Source organism: Triticum aestivum, chromosome 5B, assembly GCF_018294505.1.
Source record: "Triticum aestivum cultivar Chinese Spring chromosome 5B, IWGSC CS RefSeq v2.1, whole genome shotgun sequence".
NCBI lineage: Eukaryota > Viridiplantae > Streptophyta > Magnoliopsida > Poales > Poaceae > Triticum > Triticum aestivum.
This window is the reverse complement of record NC_057807.1, coordinates 433535270-433548001: the sequence shown is the minus strand read 5'-3', so window position 1 is coordinate 433548001 and position 12732 is coordinate 433535270. Positions and strand designations below refer to the sequence as shown.

Below are 12732 nucleotides of genomic sequence, written 5' to 3'. Positions count from 1 at the left end.
CTACGGCGTCCCCCACGTCCATGGTGACGGCGCTCGCGTCCTACACTGACCCTCCGCCTCATATAGGTTGGTCGTTGATGGAGTGGGATGTGCCGCTGCGGTTTGGGGAGGCGCAATCACGATCTGGTTGGGATCTCAGTGTGGAATCGTTCTCTGCGATGAAGGATGGCGCTGCCTCCCTGGCAAATGGGATCGGAGGAAGGGGCTCTACGTCGTGAATGTCGGCGAGGCAGCGGCCGAAGGCGAGCCCGACGGTGAGCACGGGTGTTCGTCCCATGAAATAGGCGGCCACGGAGGGCGGATCTGAGGCCACCCCAATCGCCGGTGGCCCTTCCTCCCATCGATCATCGCCTCCATTCTCTCTCTCCTCTAAATCTTTGTCGCTCCTGCCTGATTCTGGCCGACGCCATCCGGCTCTCGCATCGACCACCACCAGCACGGCTGCGAACGAGGCGCAACCGCAGACGCCGCCGCCGCCATCCTCATCCACCTCCTCCACCATCCTTCCCAGCCGTCGTCGGGGGCACCCGCCATCTGCGCTCTAGCCCACCCGCTCCCTCCTATCCCCTCCCCCTGCCTGCCAGCCCCGTGATCCATCGCACAGATGGCAGGTACTACAGCGACCTCCTCCCCAGCGGATCCGGCCTCCTCCGATGGATATCCATCCTGGGCACCGCCTTATTCTCATGCGTGCACGTCTATATCAACGTCTCATTCCACCTCACCTGAGCCTTTACCTTCCCACCTCTGCTTCAGATCCACATCACTTTACAAGGTATGTGCTTGATTGTTCCAAACTGGATCGATGGATTGTGCAAGGTACTTTGGGTGTCCATTCTCTCTCTCCTCTAAATCTTTGTCGCCCCTGCCTGATTCTGGCCGACGCCATCCGGCTCTCGCATCGACCACCACCAGCACGGCTGCGGACGAGGCGCAACCGCAGACGCCGCCGCCGCCATCCTCATCCACCTCCTCCACCATCCTTCCCAGCCGTCGTCGGGGGCACCCGCCATCTGCGCTCTAGCCCACCCGCTCCCTCCTATCCCCTCCCCCTGCCTGCCAGCCCCGTGATCCATCGCACAGATGGCAGGTACTACAGCGACCTCCTTCCCAGCGGATCCGGCCTCCTCCGATCGAGATCCATCCTGGGCACTGCCTTATTCTCATGCGTGTACGTCTATATCAACGTCTCATTCCACCTCACCTGAGCCTTTACCTTCCCACCTCTGCTTCAGATCCACATCACTTTGCAAGGTATGTGCTTGATTGTTCCGAACTGGATCGATGGATTGTGCAAGGTACTTTGGGTGTCGTCATTGACGGCAATTGTCACGCCATGCTACCATCGGAGGGGTCCCTCATCGATGATTAGGGTCTTCCGAACTGCACGAGCTCCACTGAGAAGGATGTTTTCAATTCTGGTTTTGCCTACATGCTTTCTTTGCCTGTATCTACTTAGCTAATGTCTTCTTATAGATAGTAGCTGCTGAAGTGGTGATCAAAGTTGTTCACTATAAGGAAACAACCATGATAACAAAAGTGTATATTCCCTGACCTTTGACCTGAAGTACTTTTTCATTAGAAACTTGCAACAGCCAGGCATTGAAGTTAGCAACAGCTTCGTACGTACTGAACTAATTTGCAGCAACACGTACTGAACTAAGTTAGGTTATGCTCATCGTTCCAACATGCTTAGTGATAACCACCTAGCAAGCTGATCAAACATGAAAAAATTGAAGTGCTACTGCTAATCGTACTATTCTGAATGTGAAAATCTATTTAATTGGCTCTTCTCTAATTGTACACTTGCATAAATCTCAGATCTTGCAAATTACAGTATAACCATAAAAGTCATGCTTTGACTCCTATAGGGCCTTTTGCACTTTAATATGACTAATAGTTTGCCTTAATATCACAGATTGTATTACTACCTTTCTAAGTGAATGACATTCAAGAAGGTCATTAAATAAAACCAAGAAATCCTTCTGGTATTGGAGTGTAGGAAAGTTGAGACTATAAAACCAAAAGGTTATATTTACGTTTATTAGAGAAGGTTCTTTACTTTTTATAGGAAAACACAAAATGTTGCGATGTAGAGTCTAGGTGGTGGACCTCCTTGATCCACTTCGTGGATGAGGGCGACTCCGGTCCTGGCACCCATAGTGCCAGTGATCCAAAAATCATAGGGCCTGGATATAGCTCTAGCAGACGTATGCGGCTTGCGCATCGAGCTTGGTCGTCTCGAGCATGGAGATAGGCGAGTTGTAGACCAAGAGCTGGTACAAAGATAGGCGAGTTGTAGACAAGAGCTGGTGGGCAGCAAGAAACGCATGCACACCAAAGAACAAATCTGAGTCACATGCCTACTTCTATTGGTTTCTACAAAGAGCGGCTAGCTTAGATCTTAGACCAATCGGTCACTGTCGAGGTCGCCAAGGTGATCTTACAGCACCGCCGTGGAGATTTCTCATGATTTTATGTAGGCAAGCCGCAAGCGGTGGTGGTGATTGGCTGGGTGGTGTCGCTGCCTTGGGAAGAGACGAAGTGATGGTAAAAGTAAGCAGGATCCGATGATTCTTCCGTGGCGATAGCCAAAGTCAAGATGTCGACTACAGACTCGTCGCAGACTTGCAGTGAACCTGGATGCGGCGAGCCTGATTTGTGGATCGATGGCGGGTCTTGACTTTGTTAGGCTGGGATTAGATGGTTGCGGAGGGTGGTGTGCTTGGTTGGGTTCCCATGGAAGAATGTGGCCTCCTCGTGGATCTGGTCATGCCCATCCTAGAGAACATTGTGTCCCTAGCTCCCTCGAGGAGCAAGGACAGTGCAAGCGGCAGCAGGGGGTAGGGGTAGATGTGGGGAGGGATGTCGGCGGCTGCTCGAGGTCATCATGATGAAACCCTTGACGTCCCATCTTTATCAATGGAAGTGGAAGAGCACGAAGTCGAGATTGGATAGGAGTTTGAGTTCTTTTTGGCACCGATCGGTTCCCCACTTTAGAGATGTATTTTTTTTGCGTGCGAGCAAACAGTGGGTTGATTCTAAAAGGGATAGGCACTTTTCAACAGAAGTGCATGACGGACCAAAAATATGACCTCATTTTATTCGTTTGATAGATATCGTATTATTCGTTGTTGTTCGTTCGGTGAAATTTCCTAATATTTGATTGTTGTGTTTCTAATTAGAGCACCCCATAATCACCTAATATGAGGGGATGATAAATGAAAGATACTGATTATAAATTTTGAAGAGCCCGTGGCAACGCACGGGCGTTATACTAGTACCATTGGTTTCTTCTTCCAAAGAAAAAAAAGACGCTTTCCACTGATAATGATGTGGCGACTGACGAGTGGACTAATGCCCTGTACTTGCAACAAAGTTGTATTTCCATGAAAAACAGGGGACCCGATTGTTTGGATTAATTCATGTTATCTTGAGTTTTACCCCCAAAAAATTCAGTGACTGTGTGCCTAAGAGTTGCGACAAACCAGACCCTTGTTTTAACTTCAGCGGAAAAAACTATAAGCTAAATTATGAAACTGCTGAAATCTGAAACAAGGCTAAATTCCCCTAAAAACAGAGCTAAATGATCTCACACGCAAATAAGGAACTGATAATAAGGCTTACGTGCCAAATCCAGTGAGCTCATGGAAGATTCAGATATCCCAAATCAGGGTATAAAACAGTTTTGCATCATTATGCGCCCTTTCAGTGGCAAGTGTCGAAGATACAAAATCCTAAACAAAAGTGTGCAGAGTCTTGAATCAAAAAAACAGAAGTCAAATTTGTATGTAGGTGCCAAGATTTAATATGAAAATTATGCAGTAACATGGCAGAGAATATAGAACCAAAAACCATACCAAAATTAACAGGATTCAGGTGCATTGCAAATCTGCAGTTGGCAAGCTGTCATCAAATCAAGTGTCCAAGCCTGCGTGAGCGTGTGAATACAAAACGGAAAGGCATGGACCAGTGCGAGGTGCTCACGTCACAGGGACCCTGCAAAAGTGGCCTGAATTGCTTCAAAAAGCAAGAGCTTTGGCACATAATATACTTACTTGGGTTGGGTGGACAGCCGGGGACAAGCACAATATACTGTCTTTGCGGTGGTGATGATGGAGCTTTCATCTAACAGGACAAGAACAGGAAGGAACTGCATTACCTCAAAAAGCTGTTTAAATAGAGTTAACTTTCGGGTGTTGCCTATGTATATCCAGTTCTGTCTATGGTTATGTAGATAAGAACAATTGCTAGCACAGTGCACAGGTAAATCAGGGAAAGGAAAAGGCAAGTGCTCAAATTTAGACATAAACAAGAGATGAAGGGTGTTCAACGAAGAACCGAGATGACCAATAGTAAACACTACAGTGAAACATTACCTGCATGCTTCCCATTTTGATATAAAAAAATTAAATTCAAAGTGCATAGTACAATCATTGTTCGCAACAAATGCTGCTGAAAAAAGATCCGATGAAATGAATCTAGCATCGCCTAACATGCAGGGCAGGTTATTTTTAAAAGATAACTTGCATGCCTCAGGTAGCATATACCTTAAGACTTAAGGCAACAAATTGTAAACAACACATGCTGCTGAAACTGGTTCAACGAAATGAATCAAGCATCGCCGACATACATCTGCTGGACAGGTTTTTAACTTTTTATTATATGATAACTTGCATGCTTCGGGTTGTTGCATGTCTTCAGGCGTGAGAAGAACATACAACAACCCACTAGACTGCTGTTATCCCATCAGGTCTCCTTTGATGCCTCTCTCTTGCCAGGTGTTAGATTGTTTTCTGTTGCCAAAACACCTTCATTATTCTTTGGTGAAGCTTCAGCTACCACAGATGGAGAATCGTTCTTAGCAGAGGATTCTGCTGCTTAAGATGGAGAATCCCTCTTCTCATGGCTATTCTTCTCTCGGAGAAAATTTACCGGGTCCGCGTACGAACTTGTACATGGCCACCTACAAATGAACAATGGAGATGAATGCAATATTCAACTTTGAGATATTTACACAAAAGCACACAGAAAACACACCTACTTGAACGGATGGTTTCACCTTCAACAATAGTTTCTTCTTCAAAGATTTTTCCTATTAACACAACAAAGATGAGGAACTGAACGTTGACATGGTCTAATAGCAAAAGAAGGGCCAGCTTATACTTAATAATAATCAGGAAATGTGAACATAATTATCATTCATTTAGACAAGTTTGCAGACTAGCTGCTGTACCAGTGTTCAGTACTGAGTTCTGAAAAAGGCAAATATGCAAATTGACCTAAAAGGCCACCTCAGTAATGAGATGTCCCATTCCATAAAGTCACTTCTTTTATCCTCTTTCCCCCTGAGAATTCATTTAAGTAGGAGTCTGCTAGTGGACACTAGTAAAGTATATGGAAATTCAAAAAGGAAATGGCAGCTTATCAGAAAATGTGACCATAAAGTATGTAGCTATTCTTAACAATTTTCATTAGTATGTTCCCATAACCATAGAACCGTAGTGCTTCAACATGTTGATCAAGTCACTTGTTAAATAAAAGGGTCAATTCACAAAGTGTAATCAATAACCATATACCATGACCATGACTACTCAATGCTGAATTGCTGACTAAGTAACATGGCCCCATACTAAGAAACAAATGGATCATTGTCAATATGGAGTGACAAACTAGGCATGAAGATCAAATATAGCATGTACTTGCGCATAAATAATTACAATCAAAGTTCATACCATATATGCAAAATATCATGTGGGAGATATCACTCATTGGCAAAAACATAGCCGCGGACCCATGGCTCTTGACTTCTTGTTGAAACTCAGGGTTACTGGTAGTAAGTTAGCTAATTTAACAATTAAAATGTGACCTTTGGTAGAGATATTTCAAAATAATGGATCAGATTTTCAGTTATTGATATCTGGCTGACATGTGAATGAAAACACGCAAGTTATTTCCTTATTACCAGGCAGCTAAACAACAAGACAGGCCGTATTTTTTCATTTTTAATATGAACCAAGTAACTCACTCGAAATCAGATGAGCTTAAATCAACCCTGCCTCTACAATCTACATACTTGGAAGTCGTACATTAGAAAATAAACAAGTAGAAACATGAAACATCATTATATTTCGAGATCAACCATCAAGATGCGACGCCTGATGCAGAGGTTGTGTGCTTATTGGTATGGAGCTCTGGCCCCAAGGCTTGCGGTATTTAAAATTCTGGTAGATGTTGATTAGAAACCATGTTTTCATTGATGCGATGAAACCTGAATGTTTTTCAATTCAACATGTACTACCCAATGTCTGTTGTCCACTTTATACAATGATATAACTGGATTTTAAAAGGCGTAAAATTTGCAACAGAATTCTGCCCTTAACTTAATTGTGGAGCAGATAGCAACTAATATGTAGGATGCTTTTTGTCCTACCCACACTGAAGAAAACTTAAACAATACAACTACGAGGTTTAATTCCTTCTACTTATTTCATCCAAATTTTTTTTAAAGCAACTTGATACATTGTGAACAAATGGCAACTGCTACAAGACCAGGCGAAAAGAATGGCCTATCTAACATCAAAACAAGTTCAAAAAAGTACAGAATACTAGGTGATTAAATCTAAAAAGGTGAATCTATTTAATGCATGAAGATGAAGACTTCAGAAGTACCTCCGTCAAAAGCCTTATTAGAGAAGTATTTGGCCTTAATGCGGGCTGCAAGTTCAGCTTGGTATCCGTTTACCTTCTGTTCATGCTCCTCGATTTTCGACTTACTGCACATGAGAATGCAAAGAACTTACTATCATGTTTCATGATATCTTACAGCAACAACGAGAAGAAGATAAATTCTGTAACAAATGAGTAACTGTGCTCTGTCAAGGATGGGCAAACATGTAGATGTTCAAAATTCATGATCAATTTGGCCCTGAGGTGGTGTGGAAGTATCGATTTGTCTTTTTCGAAGCCCATGTGTATTTAGTTTGTCTAAGACTTTTAATGGTGCGAGATTCCCAATATGAAAGGTTCAAATATTTATGGCAAAGAAAATAGTAGATGGAATAGAGGTGGCATGTTCAGATTAATTAGGATATAAAGAAAGCACATGACTGTCTGAAACATAAGAACCAAAGCCTCCTTCATTCTGTCATTGTTTTGCCTTATTATTCTAGGTCTAGTAAAGTTATATGCCACTTCTTCTCGCAAAAAGAAGTAGTATGGCAGTTCCACTCGCAAAAAAGAAGCAATATGCCATTTCAAATGATAGTAAAGCATAACATCCTGAGTGACTCGAAACTAAGTCCAGCACAGACCTACGGAATGGTATCTGTGAGCAAAAATGCAGGCTGTCCTTTTTCAGAAGATAGACTCAACTTCACAACTTGGTTGCAAAGTACTATATCTATGGAACAATTTAATCTGCCTTTGGTCTTGTGTTCAAATTTAATCTGCGCTTACAATTTATTGTCAGGAAAACAATTCACCGCGTTACTCTTTTTTTCTCTCCCAGAAAATGCAAAGCTTGCGTCTCGATGCATTGATAGAATGAATATTAATTACAAACCTAAGAGTAGGCCGAAACAACCGGCCACTCAAGACAAAACCGCGTCGAACGACTGACAGACACTCGTTACAAGTGACATAAAATGCATTCTATCCTCATTCACCATGTTACTCCTACCTAGTCAAAATTTAAAAAATTAACTTCTCCAGCATGGGTTTATGTACATCTGAATTCTGAAGGATCAAAATTGAACAAAACATAAAGCGCATAGGCATGAAGTCTAAAATGGCATCCTTCTTGTACTCTAGAGAACTCCATATGCTGAAGTGGAGAAAGCAAATTTGGAGGAAAACCATAAAACTGAATGGTGTGCTCCTCCCGTTGTGCACATTGCCGCTTTCAGACATTAAAAGGCAAAATTGGCTCACCCCACTGCATCCATTGCAGTTGCAGGTTCGGACTTGACGTTGAGCATGGTTCCTCAATGCCCAGCCGAACGCCGCCGGAAACTCTTGGAAGGTTGGCCGCCACGCGAGCCCGCAAGAAACTGAACGCGTTGGAGAAAAAATGAATACCCGGATTACCGCGAACAGAACGCGAGCCGGTTAGGGTTCGTCGCCAGCAAACCTACCGAATCGACTCCACGCCAGTCCAGTGCAACGGGGGAGAAGAAGCCGACGGCGGGGCTGATGGGGAGAAATTTCTCTGGGGTGGCGAGCTTCGGCGGAGGGGGGTGAGGGCCGAGGGGAGCGCTGTCGCGGAGGGCAGGGGAGGCGCCGAGGCGGACTGGGGGGTGGGGACGGCCGAAGGGGAGCGAAGGAAAGTCCAAGAGTCAACTGGGAACTCGCTTGACTATAGCTGGCCAAATGGGCCGTGCCAACCAGGCCGGCCCGCGAGCACGCCCGCCACGGCCCGCCATGGGCCAGGCACAGGCTAAACGGGCTGAGCCCGGCACGCGGCACGCCCTGGGCTGAGCATGCGGGCCGGCACGACACGACCTGATTATCTTTTTTTATATATATCTCTATATGGTCTAACATATAAAAATAGGCTAAAAACGCCCAGTGCGCCAAATAGCAGGCAGACTAATGAGCCTGGCGTGCCGGGGGGGCAGCCCGATTAGCAGTTGGGCCGTGTCTGGGTTGCAGGTTGCAGCACACGGGCCGGCACGGCCCGTATAATCATCGTGCCTCGGCGGGCCGGGTAGTGCCAGGCACGATTAAGATAGGCCGGGCCGGCCCGGCCCATTTGGCCAGCTATACGCTTGACCCTCTATGAATTTAGTGGGCCCTTCTGGCCAGACTGGCAGCACCATCAATGAGGTCACATTTCTTTCTGTTTCCAATGACGTACTCGTAAATGGTAAATCAAAAAAGGAGCGATGTACATGGTAAAGAGTAAAGTGACAGCGAGGTGTATGCGTGTATTCTTTACTCTATTTTGTTTAAACTGGCAATTTGTTATTGAATACATTAATGTCTTTTTTACAACTTTCATCCCTACTGTACTATAGATGTGTGTTAAACTTTGAAAAATCATAAAAAAAATCTTTAGATTTGTTTTTTTAACTACAAACATTAAGAAAAAATCTCAACATTCGGAATTTGAAGCATATTACGCGCATGCAGTAGAAATCACGAAGATCGGAATTTGGATCCATGGAAAAAACGCTACCTCAAGGATGGAATGCAATCGGCCGTCACCGCTACTACTTGCGCAACGTCGTCCTTGCTCCTTCGTGGCAGGTTGCTTGTGGAGTAGTGGGAGATCAAGGCTCCATGGGTATCCAGCGCCAGCACCACATGTCTATGAAGGGGAATGGCGGCCGCCGCTGCTCTTCCCGCCCTGCCGTTGCTCTTCCCATGACGAGGTGGGCGTGACATGGAGAAACTTGAATGGGACATCGGGGCCTCGGCGAGTAGTAACCCCTGGACGAAGAAGAAGAACTGGGATAGAGGCTGGATGGGGTCGCGACGAAGGGTTTGCTCGAGCAGTCCCGGGTTCGCTCTCACCCTTGTCCGGTAAAAAGCGGTCTATTTACGGTGGAGGATGGGGGAATCTGGGCTTGAGTTGAGTCGTGCTAGAGTTTGTACGGTACGCATTTACGGTCCAAATAACAACGATGTTTAATATCTAACTGTAACGGACTAAGATTAGGAATCCCATTGCTATACTAATCGGACATGCGAACCAACCGTGTTTAATTCCTCTATCCGGTCTACGGTGTGGTTAGCCTGTTTGCTTCAGAATATGATACTCCATAAGGTGAGTTCATAGACTTAACAGTTTTAATATGGTCCCTCTTACCTCATTTTTTCATATGAGAGGTAAGAGTATGAAATAGATCTGAATCGTTGATCACATTAGTTGGTAGCCTGATTAACTCTTACCTTCTTACCTCATATGTAAAAAGAGGGGGTAAGAGGGACCATGTTAAAATTTGCCATGATTATATAATACTCCCTCCGTCCGAAAATACTTGTCATTCAAATGGATAAAAGGAGATGTATCTAGACGTATTTTAGTTTTAGATACATTTTTTTTATCCATTTTGATGACAAGTATTTTCGGACGGAGGGAGTATATGGATCATGATGTAACCTGAAGGAATTACAATGTATTGGGATGACATGACATGTCTTGCGTCCATGGCGTTGCATCCTGCCCCTTGCAAGCAGGTATGGTATACATTGGACTGGGAGAAGACTCTGCACAAACAACACTTCACGGTGAGCCTTCTAGGGTTTTCTTATATGAAAAATTTCGTGTGCGTCATTGCAGTGAGGTTCTTCTACCAAATGCCTGTTTGGAAGGTGGGAAGATCTTATTAATTGAATATTTTGCATAGTTATTAATTACTTTTGGGTCTTTCCACCGATGGTTGATTGGTTAGCAATTATTTTATCAAAAAAGGAGGATAGGAATAGACTAAACTCTTATAAAGAAAAACATAATGCTCGATCCGGTTTCTTCGTATTACCATATGCAGATGGTATAGCAATTGAGGCTAGCGAAAAGCATGTTGGAAGGTCATGTCACTTTAGATTTTCCGTCACCATGGGGCATATTTGTTTCGTTCAGTAAGAGCATCGAAAGTGTGTAGAGGCAACACTGTCTATAACATGGGTCCCATGTGCTTGCCTCTAAGCTAAGTAAAAAATTCCACAATGTATAGTCTGGTACAGCCTCTTAGCTTGTACCCCACCTGAACATAAAATAATTTACTTTTCATCAGCTACCCTCGTTGGACGGACATCGCAGGATGACAAGTAGGGCCAGGAAAATATTACTTTAAGAAAAGAGCTTTTTTATGGTACCCTATACTGCCACGGAAAAGGGAGCAGTATATACCTAATCTCACCGTTCAATTCTTGAGGGTATTTTAGACCTCTAATTTTTCACATTAAAAGAAAACCAAACTCTTATTAGTTTGTATCTGGAATCTGTCATGGCTATCGACTGTCGAGAGAAAACGCCGCCGACTCAATCCAGATGCGCCGTCTCCCATATTGCACGCCCCGGCCATCTAACTCCCCCTCACCGCCGCCGTGCTAGTTCACTCCATCCATATCTAGCTGTCTGCATGCTCCTCTTGTAGCCTCACAAATCCGTAACCTTCCAACAGGCCTCGAACGTCCGCCGCCTTGTTACGGATTAGAAGTTCAGTTATCCATATTTGGCTGCATCGTAGAAACTGAGTGATGACAAAAACTTTCTTCCAAGGGGCTAGCTGCCGCTGCTAGGAAATAACAAGGGCGCTTATAGGCGCCGGTGCGCCGGTCCAAATTTAGGCCGGTCAGCGCGTAGCCGCTCGATCTGTTTATACCCAGCCGCTGGATGCGGCATCCTCTGGACGTACCGCTTCGTCCTCATGCCTCCTCTCGTGCGTTGACCAACAGCCCGCGTTCATGGCGGATCGCGCTTGCCGCCGGTTGCCGCCCCTCGCCGGTCCCCGCCCTTGCCGCCGGTTGCCGCCCCTCGCCGCCGGTTGCCGCCCCTCGCCGTCGTCGTCTCCGGTGTTTCTCGCCGACTCTGGAGCCATGCATGGATGTAGCAAAAAACTTCCCTAGTCGTAGCAAAACGCGAAGGCGGTTGCAACAAAAAATGTCACTTCCAGCACAATTAAATGATAGTTCCAGCAAAAAAAGCTCAGCAGCAGAAAACCATGGCTCAAAGCCAACAGCAGTAGTAGCAAATCTTTATTTTAGTTCCAGCAAAACCAAAAACAGTGGAAGCAAAAATGCAAAAAAAGGAGCCTTTGTGGAAGGATGTTCTAGCAAAATCAAAGACACCAGTGGTAGCAAAAATTAAAACTGGTTGTAGCAAACTAAAACACCATTTGTAGCAAAGTAGCAGAATTGGGCGTTCTTCCAGCAAAAAGCGAATGCGGCAGTTGTAGCAAAAATTAAATCTGGTTCCAGCAAATCAAAACACCAGTTGTAACAAAATGCAAAGAATTGGCGTCGGTGGTAGCAAACCAAAGTGCCCATGGTAGCAAAAATTAGTGCTGGTTCCAGCACCGCCATGAGCCGGTTCCAGCAATGGGCGTCGTTGAAGTTGAACCACCGGTGGACTCTCCTGTCCACGGCGCCGAAGGCTTCTCCCGTCCACAACACCGGTCGACGCCCCGTCGTAGCACCGGTGTTGAAGCTTCGCGGAAGTTGTCGTTGGACAGTCGTCGCAGCCCCGCCTGCTTGTGGAAGCGCTGGCGGCTTGAGGTGGAAGGAGGGGGAGAGGTGGGGAGCCCCAATGGTGAGGGAGGCGGAGGAAGGAGAGGGAGAGGTGGGCAACACCGATGGGGAGGGGAGCTGGAAGAAGGAGAAGGAGTGGTGGGTAGCAGCGGTGGGGAATTGTGGCCAAAAACGCTCTAGATCGAAGGGAAGAAGATAAGGGAAAGAGGCAGAGCGGTGCGGGGCCCCACGAGACGCGGGTGCGACCGGCGCAATTTTGAGCCGGTGCGCCGGCTGTAAACACTTACCAAATAACAAACCCATCACTGAAATTGCCAACAGCCTGAACCAAGTAGTGCAGCTTAAAACCTGAATTTGCATTGGACCCAACTCTCTACAAAGGTGAACACTAAATTATCCGTCAGCGCCTGTCACCTGTGGGATGAGGGTACCTCACATCCGGCCTGCCGAATAAGAGAAGCTGCGCCATTCTGCCCTCACATCCGGTGTAGGCACGAGACGTCGGGTGCCGACTGCCGAGACCTGCGCCATGCCGCC

General features: G+C 45.8%; 1 protein-coding gene across 3 annotated transcripts; it reads right to left on the bottom strand.

The window, feature by feature from the left end:
* Positions 1 to 4363: 4363 nt before the first annotated feature.
* On the bottom strand, positions 4364 to 8312 carry LOC123112282 (uncharacterized). Of its 3 annotated transcripts, none has more exons than XM_044533232.1 (6): positions 8136 to 8312; positions 7933 to 8051; positions 6673 to 6776; positions 5041 to 5095; positions 4887 to 4966; positions 4364 to 4847 (listed from the first exon to the last, which is right to left on the bottom strand). In XM_044533232.1, the coding sequence occupies exons 2-6, from the start codon at positions 7977 to 7979 to the stop codon at positions 4750 to 4752; spliced, it is 384 nt and encodes a 127-aa protein (XP_044389167.1). In that variant the 5' UTR covers positions 7980 to 8051; positions 8136 to 8312; the 3' UTR covers positions 4364 to 4749. The 3 variants fall into 3 exon arrangements, with proteins under 3 accessions (XP_044389167.1, XP_044389168.1, XP_044389169.1); XM_044533233.1 differs by having other exon boundaries at positions 4364 to 4857; positions 4897 to 4966; XM_044533234.1 differs by having other exon boundaries at positions 4364 to 4966; positions 5045 to 5095.
* Between the last annotated feature and the right edge of the window lie 4420 nt (positions 8313 to 12732).